Source organism: Marmota monax, unplaced genomic scaffold, assembly GCF_021218885.2.
Source record: "Marmota monax isolate L192 unplaced genomic scaffold, Marmota_monax_Labrador192_F-V1.1 WCK01_AAM20220418_F8-fsc00018, whole genome shotgun sequence".
In the NCBI taxonomy this organism is placed as follows: domain Eukaryota; kingdom Metazoa; phylum Chordata; class Mammalia; order Rodentia; family Sciuridae; genus Marmota; species Marmota monax.
In genome coordinates, this window is record NW_026692201.1 from 22,172,793 (window position 1) to 22,199,961 (window position 27,169).

Genomic DNA, 27,169 nt, shown 5'->3' on the forward strand with positions numbered 1-27,169 from the left:
AGCTGTGACATGCAGGAAAGCCAAATGCAGGGTTATATTACTCACTCTGTTCTTTGATGTAAAACTTAGCTCTTTTTAAATGTAAAAATGACTATAATATCACATTTAGGGATATATTCTCAAACACTCCAAATATACTTGGGCCCAAACTGGCTGGATTCTGGTGCTAGTTCCTGAGCCTCTCTGTGACAGAGAAAAGGGTCATTGCAAATTGTTAAAAATGACCCAGCATTGGTTCAGCTGCAATTCTCATTTTTCTTCCCTCTGCTGGCTTTATTGCAAATTACCTAACAAGCCCTAGAAGCAAAGCTTCCGTAATTTTTCACAAGTGCAAATGGAGCAAATGGAAAGGCTGAATCTGGTGATTGTCCTTGGTAAGCTTCCCTGGAAATCATTCCAAGAATTCTACACTCCTTTCCTTTTAAATTCTTTTCTTGAACATGTTCCAGTCCTTCACATATGTTCTTTCTCTCTCCTCCTAATTCTGGTGCCAAGGTTCCCTGTCTATCTTTTTAGGCGATCTGGCTACTACTTTTCTCAGGGAGGAACACCTTCCTTTGCACTGAGTAACTAACTGAGCATCTGAATAAACTTTTCAAACATGGCAGCAAGGGGCACAAATTTGATAAAAACCAGGTTAAGATCAAGCACTGACTGAAGGTGAGAGTAAGCAAGTTTAAATTACTTAAGCCTGGCTACATTTTTGAAGTGGAACAAATGGAATCTACTACACCGAACCTCATTGTTCTACTTAATAAACATGTCTGACAGTGATGGCAGGGCTGTGTTAGCAGACCGGGATACTGAAGTGGAGGCTTTTGGGGAACACAGACTTCTGTATTTTATAAGGCATGTTAGTGAAAACCTACACATATACACAATTGAGGGCAGGAAGAACAGAAAGAGAAGAAACAGGAGATGAGTCTTTTCTGTGTCTTAAACCAAAATGAATCAAATGCTGAAATATTCACCTGGTTGAAAGAAAGGCCAAGGTGAGGAAATCTACATTTTAAATTTATCTACATTTTAAAAAGCTTGATATTCTGGATATCTGTGTTAGCATATCTGAATTTTTCTGCAAACCATGAAACCCCATAACTTGTGGAATCAGGGACTGAAAATAAAAAGATCAAGTAACACACTGAAGGGAGCTACCATGAAGGACAATAACCTGGAAGGTTTAAATAAGACCTAATGCTTTGATTAAAAATAATATTTGTTAATAAAGAGACTGAGTTCTTCATGCAAAATTAAATGATGAAATGAAAGCATATTTGCACAAATTTTCAAAAACAGTAAGATTTTTCCTAAATGACTTGAATCAAGGCAGAAAAATTTATTTTAAGCCATTACAATTAACAAGAGAATATTTTAACAGAATCCTACTTAAATGGATTTACTTCTTGGCCTTCAGAGATGGAGAATGAGTAGCCCCTAGCCCTCAACACAACCATGTAAGACTTTTCATGTGATAGTTGGGTAAGCATGATTGTGTTTGAACCACTACCTTTGAAACTTTAAGAAAACATTTGTAAAAACTAAATTGACAGGCTCAGCAATGACAAAATCTAAACTCTATTTTGATAAAATTTTTGTTACACAAATTTATTACTCAACTATATTACTGGAGAAATTAAGTTTATAAATTATAAGATGTTGTATTTTCATTTTAAATATGTTTTATGTTTGGGAGAAATATGTAATTACAGTAATACATGCTCACTTAAAAATATGTAGAGCTTATGCAGACCACATAATCACAAACACCAATTTAAATGATATAAAGTTGTAATTTGTGATTTTTATTTATTTAGTAACTTGTCCTCTCATTCAAACTAATTTATCTATATTTTAAAAAGCTTCAGATCTTAGATATCTGTACTAGCATATCTGAATTTTCCTGCAAACAATGAAAGTTCCTTTTCAGTGAACACTTCATATGTAATCAATTTGAAATAGTTTTTAAATATTCAAAGTGAGTAGAAAATAACTTTTGGACATATTTACTCCAACTACAACTCCTATTCCTGGACTCACAATGTTCCCCTGCCTATTTAGAAAGTTTTCCAAGATTTCTTCTGTAAAAATAGAAAAAGTTTTCTGTAAAAATAGAAAACTTGAATAATAAAGGTAATAATAATAATAAAGGTAAAACAAGTTTATCTTTCGTGAGGAACTGTGAATATCCTAATAATATGGAATATTTGCTCAATTATATCTAAAGAACTTGTTTATTCTGCTTAAATCAGTTTGCTAAAATTCCTAAATGCACTTCTTTGAAGACTTAGGTCAAGTAGATAATTTAGAAGAGTTAAATCAAATAAACAAAATAACGTGGACCAAAAAAAAAAACAAAAAAAGAAACTCTCTGATGCTTAATTTATCAAATTAACCTGTTGAAATTTCTGGTCATTAGAAGAGAAGTCATTAGAAGAGAAGGAGTAACAGTTTTCACTTTGCATTGGCCAAAGTCACTGTGGAGGTCATTTGTCTTCAAGCATCAAACACCTTCCTACATAAGCAAAGTAATGGTGGGAGGAGTTTTATATGAGAAATAAAAGTCACTGCCCCCCCCCCCAGAGTAACAAGATAAACTATCAGAAACTTTTTTCTAGTTATCTGACATATGCCAACATTCCCAAATAGAAGCTATAATTTAAAGTCATGAACTGTACTTCTGATAAAGATAAAAAGTAAAAAAGACCAAATAAATATCTTTCCATTTGAGGATAAAAGCTCAGCCAAATGCCTTCTGTTGGAAACTGTTACCATGCCATGGGGGAGCCCTGGTTTAGCTGAGCCAGGAGAGGCACTAAGGGCACATCTGTAGGGGGCTTGGCTGAACACTCCAGAGGCTCCTGATAGTGCTTATGGTCATCCCAAAGGTCCCTCATTTCTTCAGCTTCTTTCCTCCCACTTTTTGTCCAACATGGCTTGGCATTTCCCCCCAATTCCTACCTACTTTTTCACCCCCTCCCTTAAAAAGAGTTTCTAGAGCTGAAGTGATAGTGAGGCCTGAGGACAGGAACTGGTTAAGTCAGGAACAAGACAGTGTTCAACTGCAAAGGCCAAGTCAGCTTATTCAGTTTTCCCTCCCACCCTTTAGCATGCCACTGCTTTTATCACCAGTTTTTCAGGAGAAAAGGAATCCTAGGATTACAGGAAAAAGATGGTAATGATATCAATAGGCAATAAAAACAGTCAAGAGCAAACAAAGCTATCAAGTTCATTTCACTGATTTTTGACTAAAGTAAAATAGGGGAAAAAAATCAAGTGGTGGGTTGGGAGATAAAGAAAATGTTTGATCTACTGTCTTTTAGAAGAAACTGGCATATAAATGTAGAGGCTTTTGGACCACTCAAACCTTTGCCACAAGCATGAAAACACAAGGTTATAGGAAGAAGAAATGAAGGCCACAAGAAGGTAGAAAAACAAATTGCAATTCCCCTCCTGGGCCTCCAGTGGTCATGCTGATCAGTGGGCACTAGGGACATTTCTGCCACTTCACTCACCCTGTGTACACCATTCTCCTCCCCTAGTGTGGGCTTCTTCCTCACCAAATACAGTGTCAATCTCATTGTTTAACTGTACAGTTTGCCTGTTATTTCCCAAGGTGTTTGGCTGTACTCCCGTCTCCAGAGAGCCTCTCCCCACCAGCTGTGTCAGTCTTTCTCTGCACCCTAGGTCTGTTTCTGTCTAGGGACTGGCCTCCTTTTGCTGGTTTTTTTCTCTCCAGGCCTCTGTATGTTTTTCTCTCTACATCCCCTGACCTACCTTCTTCTCACTGTCATTCCTTCCCACGCCCTTCTCTTGGAACAGGCAAGCTTATCTCTCCATCTTACAGGGCTGAGTTTCTCTCCACTGCCTGCCTTAGTCCCTCTGCCTGTGTATCTGGCTTTCCCCCCACTGTGGGCCTCCCACTCCATGCTGGTGTGGGTCTCTCCATTGCAGGTGCACCTGTCTGGGAGTAGCTACTGAAACATGCAGGTTTTTTAATTTCTTTTACCTCTCTACATCTTAATTACTGATATACACTTAACTATCAGTCATACTTGAGACTCTTTCTCCCTAGGATTTCATAGTGTGTAGGAAGGTATTTCTTTCTTTGTATGTGCACTCCCCTGTTCTGTCACTTTTCCTCAACCCCCCCACAAATCCTGTTTTTCAACATATGCTTCTCTGGTAGGTAACATATGCATCCTGATGGATACATCCATGTGTCCACCCAATTCTTTGAGAGCCTTTCTTAGAGTATATTCATCTCTGAATCTCTCCTGCTCTGTTGACATATATCCTATCATGTGAAGTTCATATACAAGTTCATATACTTACCAAGGTGTGCATAACTGTGTGCTCCTCCTATGTGCATGTTAATGTGAGGAGACTAAACTGGCTCAGGTTCACACCTCTCCTGCCATTCTGCTTAGGACTCTGTGTCTTCTCTGTATTTAAAATGCCTGGCACTAGTGGGAGCTCAACAGATGTGAATTCTTTTCTCCACTTTATCTGAATAAGTATGAGAGTCTGTCTGGGTGTCCCTCCGTTCCGTTCCTCTGTGCGTTTTATGAGACCAGTTAGAGTGTGTTCCTTAGTATGGATTGAGCTATTTGTCAGTATGCCCCTGTGAGTTATATCTCCCTTTCTTCTCTCCAAATAAAATGTTACTGATATATAAATTATATCTTCCCCTTAGGCAATGCGTCCATTCTGGTCTCCCTCATTCCACAGTACTTACTGCATGTCCATAAACAACTTCCTCACGCCCCTTGGTCGCCAGTGTCTCTTTTTGGTGCCCCTTTCTCCCACTTTTTTCAACATGAAAACGTTCCTGGATTTGTGCCCCAACTGCTGTATAAGTGCGTCTGAGCCTCTCCCTGTGCTGGAGATGTGTGCCCATGGTTTTCTCTCCGGAACGGGGGCGGTTAAGAGTCCGGAATCTCTGCCTGGGATGCAGTGTATCTTCCCACCATCGTGATCGCTCGTCGTCTAAGTCCGCGAGTCAACCCCAGACGCTGAGCGTCTTTCTGGTATGTTGAGCTTCCTCGCCTTTCTTTTCCCAGAACCCAAAATCATGTTCCAGGGGCTAGATATATGGGAGTTCTCATGTGTCTCCCTGGGACGCCGGGTCGGTTCGTGTTCGCCCCGGACGCGGTGCGTCTCCGCGAACGCATACTATCTGTATTCTAGAGCCCCTCAGAGAGCAAGATGTGTCCCTTTTAGCCCGTACTCTCAGCGGCTGTGTACTAGCCTTTTCGAGTACACATTGTGCCTACCCGCCAACCCCGCATACGTAAAGCGTCTGTGTCTCCAAGTCTTTGGGAGTACACGTTGTGTCCTACCCTTACAAGGAGCGCCTGTGTCCTGGTCTCTCGGGTCTATGGTGCCACGGTGTTATCCCGAAAAAGCGGACAGCCTGTGCCACGGGTACCCCCTGGTTCTGTACTGGTACGCTGTACGCGCGCCCCCTCCCCCGCTACAGGCAGCGTGGTCATTTCACTTCTCGCCCTGGGGCCTCTCTCCCTCCTTGGGACCCAACAAGCCAGGAAACCCGCGGGCGCCGTCGGAAAGTCCCGCAGCGGCGGCGCAGCCAAGTCCGGGCTGCGGCTGCCTGGGCCCCGCCGCCAGGGGCCGCCCGCCCGCCCGCCCGCCGCCTCCCAACGCCCCGGCGCCCCGCTGGCCCGGGACCGCGGCGTCAGCTACCCTGACTGGCCCTGCCCTGCCCTGCCGCCACGGGCGCTGACGGCAGCAGCGGCGAGCCACGGCTCACGGGGTCCCCGCGCCGGGTACCGGGACAGGGGGAGGCGCGGCCGGGCGGTGAGAAGTGCCCTCTTCTTTTCCGAGCTGGGTCGGCTGGTCCGCTCACCTTGTGGCTCTGGTAAGTCTCGAGCGCCCGGATCGCTGTCTCGGTGAGCTTCACATGCAGTACAGTGATGTTGTCCTGCCCTAGCCGCCCGCACGACAGTCCGTAGCGCTGCTCCTCCCGCAGGCCCGCCGCCCCCCCTGCCGCCATCTTAAACTCCCCGGGGTGCCACCGCCGACGCCGCTCGGGCTCTAGCCTCCACTGCGGCCGCGGCTGCTCGGGCTTCTGCAGCCGCCGCCACAGCTACGGCCATCCCGCTGCTGACGTACTGTCATATACTGCGCGCAGCCAGACCTCGGGCTGCCACCGCCGCCACCCGCCCCACCCTCTGGCCCCGCGCCCCGCCCCGGGCTCGTCTCATTGGCCGTGTTCCCCTCAGAGCTGCCCTCATTGGCCGCCCTCCACTCTCACGGGGGCGGGGCCCAAAGTCGCAGGAGTTTGGTTCCCGGGACGGGACGTCCGAGAAATGAGAGGCTGACGTCGGGGTGACGCTCCAACTTAATCACACCTGACGTCACGTGTGGTTGTCTTGATCGTGATTGGCCGGGTTGGTTTGGGGATCCCCTGCTAATTGGGTATCCTGGCTGCCTGGTTTGGTTACCTAAGTCGGAGCCACACCCCTTTGCGGGGGGATACTGGCAAGTAAGGGCAGTAGAGAGTCTGGATACACTGATGATACTTGGAGAGGAGGATCCCCACTTCAAAGGTGTGAGGGCATGACAAATGACAGTGTAAACACTTTGTCCCTAGACGGCTGCGGAACCTTGTAGAGCTTGGCGTGTGCAGGTGAAGACAGTCGCTGAAAAGTTTCTCCAAACTAAGTTCAGTACTGTGGTTGAGCAGATGTGATGGGAAGAACGCCCTTAGTCATTTTACTCTAAATTTGAGGTTAGTGAGTTGACCCTAGGTATTAGGGATTGTTTTAAATTGTGTGAAGTATCTTAAATACAATGCCATGCCGAAGGTTTACTTTATTTTATTTTATTTTTGCGTGGTTTTAGCATAACAGAGAATCATTCCTATGGAATAAGTTTCCCTGGAGCTTGCCATATATAGTCAGGATCATGCCTGTTAATGGAGTAGGGAGAAGCACCCCTGGTTAGAAGGATACCTTTTTTCAAAGGACCCTGGAAGGGTAGAACTGGCTTGACCTAAATTGAAAGAAACGTTGACATCACTTTCTCCAGAGTTCGGTTCATCTTATTTGATAGGGCTGTGGAAAAAACAGCTATAAGATCAGTAGAGGGGCCCCTGAGGTTAAATGAAAGAAATGGGTCCAGGCGGATGCAGAGGCCTGGCATAGTCGTCATTCCAGCTGATGCTGTGTGTGGGGGTGTGGCTAAAGGAGGGAGCATAATCTAGAGTCCTCTTCAGGCAGTGTGTAGATAGACTGACAGATAGGCTTTCGGAAATGATGAATTAATTGAGTGATCAGAAACACCAGATAAAAACAAACCATTGAAAGTTTTGAAATGATTAAGAGGCAATCTAAGAAGATACTTTTAAAAAAATTGAGATGCTTATCTTTACAGTTGTTAAAATTTTGTTGCATTTTTGCTGGAATTCCCTGGGGAAAATTTATAGGTATTTAATTATTCTAAATAGGATTAGTGCTCCAGTTTTCCATGATTCCACACCCTCCACCACTCACACATATGAATACATCCCTTCCCCACCCTACAGGTACACTGTCTTTTGATTCAAACCCTTGCATTGTATGAGTATAATGTGAATTTCAGAACAATTTTTTCCCCATAGCATTTGAATTAAGTGAAAGTGCTTGTGTTAGGTGTTGTTTTATCACAGGAGAGCTGTTTGTAAATTGACTTAACTGCGATATACTAGAATATATTGGCTAGCTCTTAAGACATGATTAACACTTGTTAATTTAGTTTACCTTAGTGTTAATACAGAGTGTCAAGTTATCTTAAATTTATCAAATAGGGAAATTAAGACAATCACAAAAAATTGGATTAAGAATTTTACTTTTAGAAGGCAAATAGAGGCTTTATTAGCTGGTTTTCTCAGCTTTCCAGAAGCATAAACCCTACCTAACTACTTCATATCTAAGTGAACTATAAAATTATTTTTTCTCTTGTTTGCTTTACTTCCATAGAAAAGGACTGACCATGTATCTAAAGCCTTAATTATTGGGGTGAGGGGAGGTTTGCCCAGAACAAGTAAAGTCTGTATCCTGCTGCTTTTTCTGTGAAGGTGGGTAAATTCCTGCCCACGTAAAATCCTAACTTGGTCTTCTGTTACTCAGAACTTCTGATGACTTCCAAGGTGGGCAGGGAACAAGGGTAATTTTCACTGTCGTTTTCAAATGTCTACAGTATGGCCTCTTATTAGTAATTGTTTTTTTCCTTTTATTTTTAGTTTTATTGATTTTATTTTTTTTTTAAATACATGACAGTGGAATGATTTTTTTCTTAATTGTGGTATGAAAAATTTTCTTCTGCCCTATTTTAGTGGGTAACAGATCTTTAATGGACACTATATTATTGTAGTGGGTTAATGTTTGTATTCCTTTGAGCTTTTCAACTGTAGAAGGATTCAGTGATCATGTACAAAGTAATATGGTAATCTAGTAGTTCTCTTAATGGACATCTCACAGGCATAGCATGAAATTATGCCTGCCTGAGTCAGATGGTCAAGTTGGGCTGTTCATAAGGATAATTATTTTGGAGAGGGCTGATGAAAGTTGCTGTTTGAGAAAGTTATCATTGTATATATATTTTCTGTATTTTTATTCAGTTTAAATAATTAATGATTAAATTCCTGCTAAGTGTAGCATACTGTAGAGAATTTAAAAAGTAAACATTATAGTCTCTAAGGGAATTTTCTGTTTCACACCAACATACTCAAAGCAAAACAATTAGATAATTAATAAATGCTAATTTAGATGGTGTTGGTGATAACCTCAAAAATCCAAAGAAAGGAGACATCTGAAGAGGTTTTGTGGTAATGGTGGAACTTGAAAATCTCTTGAGGGCAGAGTAGATCCTAAATAAGTGGAGGCATTACAGATGGAGAGAGGCCAAATAAAAATGATATTTATGATCATTGTAGCAGAACCCATGTGAATAAGAAAGCAGAGACCCTGTTAATTTTAAAGTATCCTGCCTAATCTATTATAATCAGAAGAGGCAGTCTCTGAATCAGATCTCTAAGTGTCCTTCTAGTACCTATATGTACCAAGTAGCTATTGTTTGCATTTAACTGAGAAGAAATCTGCCTTATAAGATAGTTAAGGGCAGGCAAAGACAAAATTGAAGTAATCTGACACAGGGCCCACTCTCTTTCTGATGTCTAATATACAGTGTAGGCAGAGGATATCTGAACATTAAGGTCTTCCTTCTCTGGTCTTCAGACAACAGAATACCTGATATCCCTGAATGGTGCATATTTAATGATCATCTCTGACATATTCAGGACTGAGGTCACTAATTTAGACACGTGTAGGGACCAGTGAGTCTTCAAGTGAGTGAAATAATCCAGATAAAATGTTATAGGCACTGAAGGTGCTGGACTGTGATAAGCTGGGGGTGTTTAAAGAATTCAGTCATTTCATTAGGATAATGTTTTACCACAAAATTTAAAAAAATAAAAGAGAATTTAGTGGTTTCTTGGTTCAATTGATTGTTCAAGTGAACATGCATGGGGGGCCCATGTTGCTTGATTTAATTTTTCAAGAAGAGATTGAAAATAAAGATTTTATATGAACCTCCTGATTTTTATTTGTTAGCATCTTTTAAAAATTTATTTATTTTTACATTTGAATCAAATGGGGTATAATTTCTCATTTTTCTGATTGTACAGGTTGCAGAATCACATTGGATGCAGTTGAAGTAGGTCACCTTGTTAGCATCTTAATAAAAGATTTTGATATATATTTTCTGGACACTAAACATGTCTTTGAGTTGGGCATGGTAGTGCATGCCTGTAACCTCAGCCACTTGGAAGGCTGAGGCAGGAGGATCACAAGTTAGAGGCCGTCCTGAGCAACTTAATGAGACCCTGTCTCAAAATCAAATTAAAAAGGTGTGGGAAATGGGAATGGAGTTCAGAGGCAAACACTTCCCTAGCATGATGAAGACCCTAGATTCAATCCCCACTATTGTAAAAGAAATAAACAGCAATAGAATGTCTTTGAGTCAGAGTTAACACACGTTTCTAGTTTTCATTGTTTACTTTAGTGATTTTCAATGCAGAAGGCAATCTATCTTGTACCTGTCTTAGCAATTTTATGAGTTATTTCTTAATCCCACCCATACAAAAAGCTAATGCCTACAAATATCAATACAGGATAGTAGCTTCTACTATTCAAAGAAAATACAGAACCTTTTTGAATTATAGCAGAGAAGTTCTCTGAATGGAGAATTTCCAGGTGGAAATTCTTCCCTTGGAATTCTCTCTGATACCTCCTGTCCATGTGTTCAACTTGCACCATTTATACTACTCTTCTTTCAAATCTTTGCCTCACACTGTACAAAACTCTTCTCCTTTCCTTGGATGCAGTTGAAGTAGGTTTTAAAAGAACTTTGCTGTTTATAGAGAATAAAAATGAAATACCTATAGGAAGGGTATAAATATTTGCCATGTAAGTACAAGTTTCAACTAAATAATTATTATTTTATCATGTGTGAATAGTTTTTACTGTTTAAGTATAAGAAATGTCACCTTGTATTATTTGTTGTTGTTATTATTATTTCTAAATCTGGATAGGAATCCCCCCTCATTTCACTGAGGGATAGAACAGTATATTCATAGGTCATACAAATGTTGCAGAATACACGGTGGGAGGCTTTCTGGTCTATGATCATCACTGCTAGTATAATCCATTAGAGGTTCAAGAATTTGTCTTCAGGATGGTTTAGGACAGAGCACAATATGGATGGATAAAACCAGAGGACCTGAATTGAAGCTGGATTTTTACTTAGATTGTGTATTTATTGGGGGTAGGACTAAGGGGGTATTGATGGGGATTATAAGAAGGGAGGTTGAAGCTGTTCCTGTCCATTTTTATATGATCATGGTCCAAGTCCACATGATTTTATGAAAGGGATAGCTCATCTAGGATCTTTGTTGAGACAGACAGCTTAAAGTTACCAGGTACTGCCTCCCTCTCAGGAAACTTCCTTTCTCCTTGTAGGACAGTGAGTTCTTTTAAAATATAGTGATCTGGATGTAGGAAAAGTTTCATCTGTCACCACTCCTTGGCCCCCCAGAATCCTACTTTCACTGCCATTATCCTGTCCTGTTACAATCCCTTCTTCACTCTTGGGGCTGAATAGAAGCTAGGTGAGCAGGACTATCTCACATTATTTTACACACATTGAACATGGCACACACTGACTTCCTAAAATGGTAAAACTTAGTCTTCCTTAACACCTTTCCAAGCTTCTTTCTCTCTCTGTTTTTTCTCTTTCCTTACTTGAAGAGCAGTCTTTAGGGAGTTGCATGTACTTTGGAGGCAAAAAGAGTCAAATTTATTTTTCCTGCAAACCAATAAAACTCTCTCCTCCTTTCCTGATTGAGCAGAATGTCCTGTCCAAAGAATTGCACAATATAATAATTCAAGTATTGCTTTTTCACACAAGATAATTGTTTTATGGTTTTTCAGCATAGTGCAGAGTGCCCTGAAAGATCTCAGAGAGGCTTGGAGAAGAGTGGTGAGGAGTGATCTTACATTCCATGCTATTTTGTACTGTAGAGGAACATGTGTATTACTGAGGAGTTAGGTAGAAGGTGGGGAGGATGTTTGATAAGTTTTTCACTTTTTTTTTCAAATGTGTTTCTAGTTGTCGCTAGATCTTTATTTTATTTATTTATGCGTGGGGCTGAGAATCGAACCCAGTGCCTCACACATGCCAGGCAAGTGCTCCACCACTGAGCTACAACCCCAGCCCAAGTTTTTTACTTTTAAGGATGCTAATAGTGGGCCAAATATCATCAACATCAAGAATAATACTGATGATTATGAACAGCTTTTTCTTGAACAGACTTTATAGTTTAAAAGCAACTGTTGTTATATTATCTCTGAATTTTCTCAATAACTCTGTGAATATACTGTTCTATATACCATCTATATACTGTTCTATCCCTCTGAGCAGAGTCATTTTTATATTCTTGTTACCTATTATGGTTTGAATGTGAGGTGTCTCCCAAGAGCACATGTGTGAGACAATGCAGAAAGGTTTAGAAGAGAAATGATTGGGTTATGAGAGCCTTAACTCAATCAGTGAATTAATCACCTAGTGGGGATTAACTGAGTGGTAATTGAAGGTGGGTAGGATATGGCTGGAGGAGGCATATGGCATTGGGAATGTTCACTTGGGGTATACATTTTGTATCTGACAAGTTTAGTCTCTCTCTGCTTTTTGATCATCATGTGAGCTGCTTCCCTCTGCCACACTCTGCTGCCATGATGTTCTGCCTCACCTCAAGCCCTGAGGAATGGACCCAGCTGTCTATGGATTGAGACATCTGAAACTGTGGGCCCCCGGAAAAACTTTTCCTCCTCTACAATTGTTCTGGTTGGTCCTTGAGTCACAGCATCAAAAATCTGAATAAAACATTACTCTTGAGGTAACTGAGGTTCACATAGTGTATCATCCACTTGATAAGTGACAGAGCCAGGTCAGAACCTAAGATTTCACTTGTCCCAATTTAGCACATCTACTTTTAGACATGGCTGTCAGGACTGAAAAATTAAACTGAATGTGTCAGGTTGCCACAATAAAGCAAATGGTTTGTTGTACATTTTTGAACATATTAGAGTTTGGTTTCGTTGGTCTTGAAAGCAAGACATAAGTAATTTGTATCACCTTTTCTACACCAAACGCCAGATATCCTTCTAAATAGTAAGAAGGCAAATAAAAAAATCCATTCAACTTTCATGGATTATAGTTAGCAAGGTGATTTAGTGAGATTTATGAAAGCTAATTCTGTTTATGTGTGGCATGTTTGATTCTTGATATATTGGAACCTTTGGTATAATGAATATGTATAGTGCATATGTACCCATTTGAAAGAGCTCAGAGTATAACTTTTAGTTATTACAAAGATTTATTGTTGTTATATCTTTACTTTTATTGCATGTTGTTCATATCTATGACTCATTTGATAATGAGCCTTTGGCCAAAATTACCCCAATAATATAACTATTTCCCTGGGAAAATGTCACTTTGTGACATTGTTTCCAGAATACATTATGGCAAAAATATGAATAAATAGAGAATAAATGGATCACACCTATGGACACAGAGATTTTTCTGATTTAACTTAGTTGTAATTGCAGATATGGCTGATCCCATTTTGTTTTCAATTAGTCATTTATTCAAATATCTTTTTTTAAAATCATCTTTAGTTTCTGGACTTGTTATGCTCTACTATTTTTGGAGATTTAGCTATTGCTTTTAGATTGGGAAAAATTAAGAAACAACATGTCCTATTAGGTTAGAATATTTACAGAGTTAGTAACTGGACAATATAGCCTAATAGAAGACATTAAGATAAGAGTAAGGGATATTGGGTGAGAAGCACTATATAGGCACTAATTCTATGATATAGGAGTTCCAGATGCTAGGAATTATTCAGCTCAGGGCATTGGAAAACGTTTTATGGAAGAGTTAGCATTGGGATATCAAAGATTTGTACCTGTGATAATGGTTAAATAACATTGTAAGCTTAAGGATCTTATGAGCTATCATTAAGGTGTTTTGGGGAAAGACAGTAATATGATTTAACTGGCTTGTGGGCACATGCAGGTACTTTGTGACAGATGGTGAACAGAGCTTTCAGTAATGGATACACACTTCTTAGTTTGTATTTTATCTGTGAACAATAGGGAATCATAGGTGTCTTTTGAACAGGAAGTGGCATGATCTAATTCTTGATAGGACTATCCAGGTGTCAGCAGTTTGAGAAGTGGATTAAAATGTGGAATACAGGGAAGGGGGAGCTAAGTTAGGAGGCATAAAGTAATGAGGTCCTGTATTAAGGTACTTATAGTATGCATGGAGAAGGGGAGGAGGAGAATAAGAAAGTCTCTATGAAGGTCGAATGGGCTGATTTGGCAACTTGATTTAGGTATGAGAGGTGATTGAGCATGAAGAATAAAAAATAATTACTATCATCAAGTTTGGTTTACTAGAAGATACTATGAAAAGAAGTAAGGAAATCAGGAGATTGAGCTTATTTAGATTAGAGGTATTAGTGATTTGGTCCTAGGTCTCAGAATCCACCCCATGAGTAATAATAGGAGGTGTGGAATTGGAAAAGTTTTCTGAGGGAGTTTATGAGAAAAGAGGAGGAGAAAGGAAAGAACTAGGGAGTCTCCCCAAGTCCTATTCCCACTTTAAGTTCTGCACAGCTCCTTCCTATTAAGAATTATGGCTATGGTGGGCCACTCTTACTTCCCCAAGCATCTTAGACCTGTGGTGTGTGTGTGTATCCATGACTGTATTTCCAAGATTTTCCCAGTAATAGCATCACTCTTAATTACTTGTATTCAGACATGTTTCTTGGAGTGGGAGAAAAGGGGTGGAATAAGTAACTGCCTTTAGGCATTGCACTTATTTGATGTACACCCACATCCCTTGGTTATGTTATAGCAGAAAGTAGGGGGCCATTCACTGTTGTAGGCAGTAATTGGGGAGCCTAAAGGCACTGTGATCTGGAAAGTTTAGGGAACAAAAGAGATTACTGAGGAGAATAAACAGACCATTGATCAGAGGAGGCTCTATATTATTTGGAAGTTTGAAATTGGGTATACCATGAAATAATGAATAGTATGAAGCCTAAATGGTAATTTGAAAAAAGTATTTAGTAAAAGAATCTTGTTATTGGCCATAGCCATATACTTAGTGAATAAATTTGTTCATTGTACACTGATTTTTATCTGTTCTAAATGGATAAAAATTTCAGTTCAATCCTAAGAAATTTTATACAACTGGAAAAGGAAAGAAATACATTTATTCCTTTAATACCAAAGGTTGATATTGTGTCATAGTACTAAAAGTTATAATGCCACCTTCAAATTGTTAGTGCAAATTAATTTTAATGATGACTATTAAGAGAAATGTGTTTGATAATCTGTAATCTGATCTTGGAAGCAGGGTCATTAACTCAAAATAAGAAGAACTGTTTTTGATTCTGTCCCTTTAATTCTTGCCCTGAATAAAACCACTTCTCTTATGTAATGATTCTGGGTAATTTAAAAGCTCATAATATTTGAATTGTTACATTTCAAATCTTCAATATTTCTCAGCTGAACCAATGTAAAAAATATAAAATATAAAGTATGATTTGATTTACCTGCAAAAAGTGTCTTAGCCTTTAACAGGGACATTCACGTTTCTTAAAAACAATAGTCCAGAATGTTGATGATCTATTATGGCTCTGACCCTTGGTGAAAAGACTGAGGCCCGAGTCAGCAGACTGTATTAAACCACAATAGTATAAAAAGCCAAGTAGCATGATTTAGCTTTGTCAAATATTGAAGAATGTATTTGCATAGGAGAAATCTGTGCTAAGTAGATTTTCACTTGGTAAGTATCTTTGCCTCATTTTTAGGTTCCTGAATCTATTTTTAAAATTTCTATCTTGTGGTTTTATAATTAATTTGTCTTTACACACTCACTGAAAGCCTGGAATTTTGAATGCTAGTTTTGAATATTTGCCAAAACTGAAACATAGCATTGGAAATTTACCTTAAAAATAGAAAATCTGAAGGCATTTTGGGGGTTTGCAATGATAAGTATCCCAAAAGGTTTACTGTGAAATATTTAAGTGTTATCTCAGATAAACATTTTAAAATTTATTTTAAATATATGTACAATTCTGGGCATGTGGCACATGCCTCTAATCCCAATGACTTGGGATGCTGTGGCAGGAGGATGACATGTTTGAGGCCAGCCTCAGTAACTTAGCAAGACCCTTTCTCAAAAAAAAAAAAAAAAAAAAAAAAAATTAACAAAGACTAAGGATGTAACTCAGTGGTAAAATGCCACTGGGTTCAATCTCTAGTACCAAAACAATAATATAAAAAATATGTACAGTAAAATTTATTCTTTTTGGTGTATAGTTTTATACATTTGATAAACTTCTATCACCCTTAAAAAAACTCCTTGTGTTCTGATCCTTCTTCCACTCACTCTTATCCCCTGGAAACCATTGATCTGTTTTCTATTGCTGTAGTTAAGCATTTTCTGAATGTCATATAAATTGAATAACACATACTGTGTAGCCTTTTGAGTATGGCTCTTTTCACTTAGCATAACGCATTTGTGATTCATCCATGGTGTTGTATGTACCTGTAGTTTATTATTTTTTATTGTTGAATAGTATTCCATTTTATGGATGCTCAATAGTTTATTTACCAGTTTAGGGTTAATACATTGTGTCTAGTTCTGGATGATTATGAGTAGAGTTCCTATACACATTCACTAATGGTTCTGATAATCTAAGAGTGAGATTACTGTGTGTAATAAATATATATTTAACTTTAAAACAATTTGGTATACTCTTTCCCAAGGGGACTGCACCATTTTGCATTTGACAGTTCAGTTTCTTTGTATACTTGCAGCATTAGATCACTTGTTATTGTTAGTTTTTTTTTTTTAATTTTAGTGGTTCACTTTTGTTGCAAAGCAGCTAAATCTCAGCCATTCACAACATTCAAGCCTTAGCCAATCATAGACTGCAGCTGATCAGATCATGCCCATATAAGGTAAGTGCCTACGAAGCCTGTCAGGTTGTGTCTTTATGCCATATCCTTTTCTCTGACTATAAATGTAACCTGTACATGTGGTTGGGGTATGGCATCTTTGGTCTGGAATGCTGCCTGGTTCTGGAACCTTTGTTGTTGTTGTTTACGAAAACTGTTAAATTTAACTGGTCTCAGGCTTTCTTTTAACAATAGTAGTATCTCATTGTGATTTTAGTTTGCATTTCCCCAGTGACTAATGTTACAGAACATGTTTTCGTGTACTTATTTGCCATCTGTGTAACTTCTTTGTTGAAGTGTCTTTCAGATCTTTTGTCCTTTTAAAAAGTTGGGTTTATTTTCATATTGGTTAAGTTTTATAATTCTCTATATAATCTGAATTTAAGTTCTTTGTCAGATATGGGATTTGCCAACTTGTCCCCCACTCTGTGGCTTGTTTTTTTTTTCATTCTCTTAAAGTGTCTTTTGCAAAGCAAAAACATTTTTAATTCTGGTGAAGTCCAATTTATCATTTTTTTCCTTTTATGGATGATGCTTTTGGTAGTATATCTAAGAATTCTGTCTAGCTTAAGGTCACAGAGATTTTTCCCATATGTTTTCCTCTGAGTATTTTATAGTTTTACACTGACATTTAAGTCTATGGCCCATTTTGAGTTAATTTTTACATGAGATATGTGTCTAAGTTCTCTTTTTGCCATTTGGATTTGTGCCATTTGTTAAAAAGACAGTCATTTCTCCATTGACTTGTCTTTGCACCTATGTAAAAAAAAAAATCAATTGACTATAGTATTTATGTGGGTCTATTTCTGGATTCTCTATTCTTTATTGATCTGTGTGTCTTTCCTTTTGCCAATACCACACTGTCATGATTATTGTAGCTTTTTAGTAGCATTAACTCTTGACCATCTGTGCTAGAAAGAAACAAATTCTGTGAAGCACTTTAGTAAATTTCCTTTTCAATCTTCTTATTAAAGCAAATAAATTATTTATAAACAATTCCAATTCCTTCAGTCTTCACTCAGCTTATATGTTGATTGTAAACTCAGGATAAATTATAGCCATATTACTTTTATTTCTTTCCTGGATTGACAAGACCCCCATGCCCTATGGCATTTAACTTGTGTTTTTCCAGCATCCGAGTCAAAAAGCAAATGTTTTCAAAATAACCACCTACTGAACTACTATCTGCAGAAGTTCCTTTGACGGCTTCACAGGGAGCCACCACCTCTATAGACCCTACCACTCTGCCTGAGCAGGCTGGACAGTGGCGACACCTTACCACCCATTGATAACCAGCTTCCTGTCTGGTGGACATGCAGTTGGTGGGAACCAGCTGTTATGATTCATCCCATTTAAGATTTCTGCCTTTTGAAAAGTGACGCTAATAGAGCTAGACTGAATGGCGTCTGATTGGGAGAATTTTCTTTATGAAAGCAGTTTGATTTCTAGTGCCTCTGCAATTGAACTTTTTTTTTAAGTTTTCACAGATATGCTCCAATTTCCAGTTTCTGTGTGAGCTCAGTGTATAGATAAATGTTATTTTCTTCAAGTGTTTATACCGGCTGTTATTTCTTTCTGAAAAACAAACAGGCATGGCAACTTCCACCAAAAGAAAAAAAAAATCATTGTATTACCTATTCTTTATTAGTTTCACAAGCTTTCTGGCTTTTGATAGTCCCTCAAAGATCCCTAGTCCCCTCTTCAAGATTTGATTTGTTACATTTGGATTAGGTAGAAGAATTTTTGAGCACTTGAGGACATAGCTTGAGGGCATGGCCTTTCTTTTGGGTTGCTGAAGCTTATTTCATCCTGTTTTGTTTTGTCAATTTCTTACCTTTGATAGATAGTTTTATGAATATTATTTTATAAGACAGAATATTTGCTAAGGGGTTGAAGCCATTTATAATCATAGGAATAAATTTATAAATATACTGAAAAGAACAATATAAGAAGAATATGCTTTAAAATATTGATAAGGGAAATGTGTACTGGTTTTACAAAGTATTGCTTAAAATTTACATTGTCCTTACTTTAGAGAAGACAAGAGAACATACCAAAAGGAGGAGAATAGTTGTGATTAAGTTTGGAACAAACCAATCATGGTATTGGTATTCTGCATAAGGATTGGTTATTAGTAGCCTTGTACAGCATCACTATAAAAATCTCTGCTACACAGAGAACCACACACCCTAATATAGGCAAGTCAGAGTGTGGTTGGAATACTAAGAAGTGCAATACTAGAAATTCAATATTTTATAACATTTGGTAGTTACAGGTAAATTTTAGCTTTGAGTTGGTGACACCTTGGAGCCGAAGCTCTGAAACACTAATGTACATAGAATCAACTGGGGAGCTTGTTAAACTTTAGATTCCTGGGCCCCAGCCCTCAGAGGTATGGATTTAGTAAGTCTGGAAAGTAGCTAAGAATCTGCATTTTAACAACAGCCTCATTGTTTGATCCCTCAGTCATTTCTCCAAAGGTCGCAAGCATCTCCTACCAAAAACTATTGCCCTTCAACTGAATTTAAAAAATATTCTTTCACCTGGCACAGGTGTTATGAAACTTAGTGATGATTAACTTCAGAGTTCCAAAGAGGTTAGTAAGAACTGGTTTAGAATCCCTAGGTGTAAACTACAATATAACATTCAATGAATAGTATACACAGACTTAAGTTAGAATTTCTTTCAATTAGAAGTTATTAGTTACACAATTTCCATTTCCAGGTCATCTGTGCATATCCACAGATGGTATTAGGGAAGGGAGGTAGACCAGGCATAGATACCTAGGGAATTTCACAAGGTTCTTTTATAACCATTTATTGCCTACTGTGCCCTTAATGAAGATACTCAGGATCCCATTAAGTTAGCTGTGAATATAGTAATTGGTCCCCTGACAATAACCAAGGGGAGTCAAATCCTGTGGCTCCACCCTATTCTGGTTATACTGGCAAGAAGAGAGAAGCTATTGCCTGTAATCTTCAAGGGCACTTTACTTTCTGTGGATAAAGCACACTGTGCTCCAAAGGACATTTCTCAAAACACAGCAGGAGTCTCTAGAGAATCCTCCTCCTCTAATTCACGCAGGCACTTATGACCTACTTTTAAAAGTAAATTGAAAATCCCATCAAACACAAGCAATCAAAATCCACATTTTCCACCAGCTATTCTGTAGACCTAGAATGTACTATTTCCATCTCCCCATATCAACAGCTTAACTATATTTTGATCAGGGATTTTCCCTACCTTTGTTGATAATAAGATAAAATGGTGTCTGAAGTCAAAGCAGTAGCACAAATTAATCTGATGTAAGTTGGTTCTTTCTGCATGTAGGTAGCATGTGGGAATCAGATTTACTAACCTGATATTTATGTTCAAAGTACTCAAGTTGGAATGAACCCTGTACTTGTGGTTCATGTATGTACCTGGCCTGTGAAACTCTTCTCGACTTAACTTGTGAGATCTCCAGTTTGCATTCTTTGACTGTCTTTTAGATTGTGGCCTGAAGATATCCTTATTTCAGCTGAATACTCATTCCTGATCATCACTAGCCAGACTGCTTGATTTTAATAGTTTCAGGTGTCTTTTATGCAATTTATGTCACCTATCTTATTTGCACTGGTGCCTTTAACTTTCCCTAAAATCAGTCTGCATAGTTTGCATTCATTCATCTCTGATTATATTTTATCCAATAGAACTCTACAGAACCAGGAAGTGTGTGGTAGGCTGAAGGCTCTGGGAAGACAGGTTAAAGGGCTCTGAGAATGGATGTTAAAATCCAAGCTGTAATGGAACCTGGGTGTGATGCTGGATCTGCCACTTACTTCATTGTCTGACTGGGTTAAGTAAATTTACCCAATAAGCCTCAATTCATCACAAGTAAACGGAAGGTAACAATAGTACCTATGTCATGGGTGAAGTATTAAATGATTGAGCATAAATAAAAATACTCAGAATTGTGACTAGCACACATAAAATAGATACCATGCCTAAGCCCCATCCTGAGATTTTGAGCAAATTGATCTGAGGTAGGGCTGAGGCATCATATGTTTAAAAATTCTCCAATTTAATGTGTGGCTAGTATTAATAGTCACTGAGCTACATGATACCCAAAGTCTAGATAGATAAATAGTATCACAGGATTCTATGCTTATCCTTCTTGTCCTTTCTACTTTTTGTCTAAGGAACATTGTAGAAAAGCAGAGTTATTTAAAAACTGTTGAAAGCAGGATGTATTAACAGAAGTATATACTGGATACACTTTGTTATGGGAGATTCTTCATGATTCTAACTAAGTCAAGCAGTTTTTCAATTGAAAAGTAACTCACTGTCTTACAACATATAGAAATCTCTGCCTCACAATGTAATATGGTTCAGTTAACAAAGTCAAGATATATATGCCCACGTAGAACAGAAGAGGAAATGAACTGGGTGTTTGGAGTCTGGTGAGCTGTAATGAATTGGGTTATCAGGTGGCAACTTAATTGTGCTATTGAATGAATTAACACTCCTTAAAAGTGGGAAATTCACACTCATATTTATCACTCTTTTCAGTGAACTGGTGGAAGTATCCAGAAGATCAGAGTACATTTCTGAAAAAAATTTAAGTGGTTCATATTAAAGAATAATGGCTATCAGAAGCATTAGGGCCTAACCTATAATGTTGTTAACGTTCCCTATAATATTCCCTGCAGACAAACTAGGAAAATGTAGAGAAGTAGAAAAAAAGAAAATTAAATTATCTGTCAACTCCATAACCTAAAAAGTCATTACTAAGAAGCATATACCAATCCTTCCCAGACACACAGACACACACACACACATACACGCACACACACACAGACACACACACACAGATCTATATCTATATCTATATCTAGACATATATGCATTCATGGATATAAAATTCAGGTCATGCTACAGGTAAAAATGTACATTTAACCTATTACTAAAATCACTAAAAGCACCTTTCTAGACAAAATTATTTTTAAGCTTTATTCTGTTTAGTTATACATGACATATGCTAAATAATAATATCAGTTCTCAATAAAGGATATAAGTAAAGGGGAGATTCACACTTCCCAGGGAAGAGAAATGGGACTATGAAGAATAGATAATATGGTATTTTAGAATATCATTTTTTTTCAACTTATAATTCTTTTTTTAAAATTTAATTTGTATTACTTAGTTATACATGATAGCAGAATGCATTTATGCACTTTGATATATCATACACAGATGGGATATAATTTCATTTTTCTGAGTGTACATGTTGCAGAATCATATTGGTCATGTAGTTACATATATACATACAGTAATAATGTCTGTTTAATTTTACCATCTTTCCTATCTCCACATCTCCTTCTCTCCCCTCCCATCATTTCCCTCTACCTAATCTAAGGTAAAGCTATTCTTCCCTAGTGCCCCCCACCTTACTGTGAATTAGCATCTGCATATTAGAGTAAACATTTGGCCTTTGGTTTTGTGGGATTGGCTTATTTTGCTTAGCATGGTATCTTCCAACTCCAAGCATTTACTGGCAAATACCATAATTTCGCTCTTCTTTAAAGCTGAGTAATATTCCATTGAGTATATATACCGCATTTTCTTTATCCATTCATCTATCGAGGGACTCCTAGGTTGGTTCCATAGACTAACTATTGTGAATTGATAGACACTTCAAAGAAGAAGAAATACAATTGATCAACAAATATATGAAAAAGTGTTCAACATCTCTAGCAATTATAGAAATGCAAATCAAAACTACTCTAAGATATCATCTCACTCCTGTCAGAATGGCAGTCACCAAGAATTCAGGCAATAATAAATGTTGGTGAGGATGTGGTGAAAAAGGTACACTCATACATTGCTGGTGGGACTGCAAATTGGTGCAACCACTATGGAAAGCAGAATGGAGATTCCTCAGAAAACTGGGAATGGAACCACCATTTGATCCACCTATCCCAATCCTGGGTTTATACCCAGAGGACTTAAAATCAGCATACTATAGTGACAAAGCCACCTCAATGTTTATAGCAGCTCAGAATATCATTTTTAATTTTTCATAAGTTATTTATGGAGAAGAGTTGGAAATGCAGGGATATAAAATTATTTATGGATTAAGTATAGTACCTCAAAAGTGCTTCAGAGTGAATGTGTTCAAATTCACTAATGATGTTTTGGGGAGTGGATCAATGAATACCTTAATTGTATGAATAAATTTAAGAAGTGCTAAACATATAAGAATATAAACAGAGCCCCTGCTATAGTTGGAATGTATCCCGCAAACTAGGAAGCTTAATCTCCAGTAGAATAATGCCAAGAGGTGGGATCTTTAAGAGGTGATGTGGTCATGAGGGTTCTGCCCTCGTGAATGGGTTAATGTGGTAGTGGGTTTGTTATTAAGCAAATTCAGTCTTCTCCTGCTCTCTCATGCCGAGTGAGGCTTTCTGTGAAGTTATGAAACAGCAAGAAGAGCTCTACCACTAGTGGCCCTTCAATATTGAGCTTCCCAATCTTTAGAACCATGAGCCAAATTAAATTTTTGTTCTTTATAAATTATCCAGTCTCAGGTATTCTGGTATAGCAACGCCAAAACACTGAGGTGGTCCGTAAAACTTTAAATGCTTTTTCTCTCTTCCAAGACTTATTCCAAAGTTCCACTATTTTCTTTATTTTTCTGCCACATGAAAATTTTAATTTTATGAAGTGGGGGGGGCACCAGGGATTGAACTCTGGGGCATTCAACCACTGAGCCACATCCCCAGTCCTATTTTGTATTTTATTTAGAGACAGGGTCTCACTGAGTTGCTTAGCACCTTGCCATTGCAGAGGCTGGCTTTGAACTTGTGATCCTCCTGTCTCAGCCTCCTCAGCTGCTGGGATTATAGGCGTGCACCCAGATAAGAATTTTAATTCTTAAAATCAGAATAGGAATTTCAATTTCTAAATTCTGGATAGTAATTTTACTTTTTAAAATCAGAAGAAGAGTTATTGATGATTGCTTCCTTTGTAGATGCATGTTAGACATATGGAATATATCTGGCTGTTAGCAGGCAAAAGCACAAAAGAAGTGGGAGATTCTGTGTTTACAATTCTTGGTGCTGGCTTGTATTTTCCATGGTTCAAAATCTTTAAAATAAGGGACAAATAAACCTCATATTGCTGAACTTTCTCTATAACCCATTACTTAAAATGTATTTTCTCGGAGCTGTGGCTGTGGCTCAGTGGTAGAATGCTTGCCTAGCAGGTGTGAGGCACTAGGTTCAATCCTCAGCCCCACATAAAAAATAAATGAATAAAATAAAGATATTGTGTCCATCTACAAGTAAAAAAATACGTTTAAAAAAGTTTTCTCATAACTTACATATGGATTTATATGCATACACATATGTGTGTAGTATGCATATATATTTATACATGCTTGAAGAATCCTAGAATACTCCTTTAACTGGTCACTTTGAAGGGGTGCAGTTGGGGAATGCATCTAGAGAGGCAATAACTTTTCACTTTTTATTTTCTTTTACAACGAGTGTGTGCTACTTTTAATTTATAACATGTGCCAAAAGCAGTACGTAGCGTTTTAGCATAATTTTATAGGCAGAATAGGTTTGAAGGGATAAAAAGGAGTTCATTTAAAAATGTGTCAGATTTCAAGGGAAGCTTAATTATAGGAAAAGATACCATAGAATACAATCCTACGTTTCCTTTGCCCCAACACTCACATATCAGAACCTCTGATAATGGTCTATCTGAGCCTTTGAAATTAAACCACAAGGTGGGAATCTACAACACTAAACATAGTTCCTGCTCTGTGGAAGGTACTCAAGAGTATTTGTTGAATTTATTGGAAATCAGTTCAGTATTTAGATGATATTTGACCTGCTAAACTTTCACTGCCTGTTGATGCTTTAGGTATTTTTTTAGTGAGAGGGTTGAGAAGTACAGAACATGATTGATGGGGTACAAGAGGTTGGTTTGTGGGAATAAAAATGAAGAAAAATGATAGCCTTTTAGGTCAGCTAGTATTTTAGTCTGTTTTCAAAAAGTACTGGATATTTTTCAAATTTTTAATTAACAATGATACTATATTCATTTTGTTCTGTGAAGCTCAGAGTTAATGACCTAAAATTCAATAGGAATGACTCAGCCAGACAATAAAAATTCACTTGAAGACCAAATGTATTATAGGGATGTAGTGTTGGTATTAATTAAAGTTCTGATATTGAAACTGAGTAATCTAGGTAGAGTCTACATTTTGTTGCTGATCAGACATTGCCAACAAATGATAAATTAGTGATTTATCTATTTATTAATTTTTTCCCTCCACCCTTCCCTTTCTTTCTTTCCTTCTTTTTGGCAGAAGAGACAATAAAGTATAGAGATGCAAAAGTGATCTTCTCACCAAAATAGAACAATGTTCAGCATTACCTGTAACAGTAACAACCAACCATATGTGGCTATCCAGCACTTGAAATGTGGCTGGTCTGAATTAAAATATCTTGTGTCAAATACACACTAGATTTTGAAGTCCTAGTTGAAAAGTGGAATGTTAACTATTACTAATATTTTTAAAATATTAATATTTTTATATTGGTTGCATGTTGATAATATTTTGAGTATGCTGGGATGAATAAAAGGTGTTGTTAAAAATTTGCCCACTTTTAAACTTTTGAAAAATCGGTTAAAAATTGATAATTGGTTACTGCATTTTAAAAAGTGGTTACTAAAATTTTCAGTGGCTCATGTGATTTATATCTATCTCTCTCTCTCTCTCTCTCTCTCTCTCTCTCTCTCTATATATATATATATATATATATATATATATATATATATATATATATTTCTGTTAGTGCCAGTAAAGGTTTGATGGCAAGCAAACCAAGAATCAGCAATTTCACCTCTCTTGCTTCCCCAAAGAGGGTAAACAAAAGACTTCCAGAGAGGTGACATACTTTCTTCAAAGGCAAAACCTGGTTGGGGATAAGTGAGGAGCTGAACTTCTGTCTTTTGATTCTCTGTCTTAGATTCTCTAGCTCGAATAGTGGCCTGGAATGGAAGATTTCAGGCCAGAGAAACAGGCTTCTTTAGGACAGTTTCATACTGGACTTCATATTTCTTTAACCTTTTAAGGTGTAGACAATAGCTTAAAAATTCTGAGGGATTATTTGTTGTTTGTTAATTTGGGGCTTGTATTACTATTAAGAAAGAAAAAAGGGGCTTGAGAGATAGGGAAAACCGATAAGATTTTAAAAATTGACGGCTTAAAATTGAAGCCTGGAGATATTTGAAGTGGCTTTTTCTACCATTTGGCCTTCTTCACATCTCTCATCACCCTGGGTTAATGATTCCTGCACTCTTGAGTTATTTCATTTTTACATTACTAAAGCAAAATTAACAAACTAATTCTTGAACATGCAGCTTGGAAAAATCTATGTTCTCCCCATTTTTGTGAGCAGCAGGCCAATAAGAATGATTAGTGATTTTGTTTTCGAAGAATTCAAATTCTGTCTTCTAAAGGCCACTTGCCAACAGACTGGGTGTTTCTATTTGAAGTCACTTGCTACAATCATCATTGAGATTGTTTTCTTTCTTTCTTTCTTTTTTTTTTTTTTGCTCATGGCTTTCAGAGTTGTTGCTTCTAAAGACAAATTCTTATAATACAACTTCATTTAGCTTCAGAACATACACAGTCTCCTTATTGGAGCAGCTGTGCCGAGTTCCTGAATGGAGAGATGATTTCCCCAGCACATTTTACAGCCACACATCATTCCTGAGGATAATCTAAAACACAAATTATCTTTATTTTTACTCCTTTATTGTGTGAGAGGAAGAAATAGCAGCTAGTCTGAGGGACATTGTTTACAGCAGCATTTTCTATTTTGATGGCAGTTGCCTTCAAGCACCTGCATTGCTGACTTTCTTGACCTCTAGGCCCTCCTGACCCAAGACAGGGACAGAGGCAGGTTGCCCTTATTTAACAGGATTCCTGAAGTATGCATGGCTATGGTATAAAATCCTGTCTTCAACTTTTTCAGTTTTCTCTTTCTCTCTTATTTCATCATTTTAAAGCCTTTTCAGCTTCAGAAAAGCCTACCTTTAAACATTTGAAAAAGTGGTTCCTTTTTTTTTTTTTTTTTAATGACCATATGTTTGTGCCAGTAAAGGAGGTTTGAATAGAAACCTGACAAAGAATCGGTAGTTTTCCCTCCCAGGTGAAACTGGAGATAAGTGACTTTTCCAGTCACTTAAAGGTTGTAGAATCTGGAATGGGATTTTACTCCTCCATCTGTCTCCTTCAAGGCCTGAGAATTTGACTACCAGTAGTTCTCAGTGCTAGCTGTACATGAGCTGGTTTCTTCTCAAAAACACTCATCCCCAGGTCTAGGCAAAATAAGCCTGTCTTAGAGATTGATATCATTTTTCTCTAACTGCTTTTGTGAGATAAGTAAAAAAAAAAAAAAAAAAAAAAAAAAGACTCTGAAAAGGGACTCTGTATCTGATTTTTTTTAAAAATAAAAAAGTTATTTATTGAATACATAGTCAGATGTTTGAGCTCACACAGAAGCTGAATAAATTTC

General features: G+C 37.8%; 1 protein-coding gene across 1 annotated transcript in view; it reads right to left on the minus strand.

Annotated features, from left to right (window-relative positions):
* The window catches only part of Ell2 (elongation factor for RNA polymerase II 2), a 71,467-nt gene extending 65,296 nt beyond the window's left edge, over positions 1–6,171 (minus strand). The window contains exon 1 of the mRNA XM_046428812.2: positions 5,864–6,171. Within this exon, the coding sequence (XP_046284768.1) occupies positions 5,864–6,010 (147 nt within the window). The 5' untranslated portion in view covers positions 6,011–6,171. The remainder of the gene's footprint in view (positions 1–5,863) is intronic.
* Between the last annotated feature and the right edge of the window lie 20,998 nt (positions 6,172–27,169).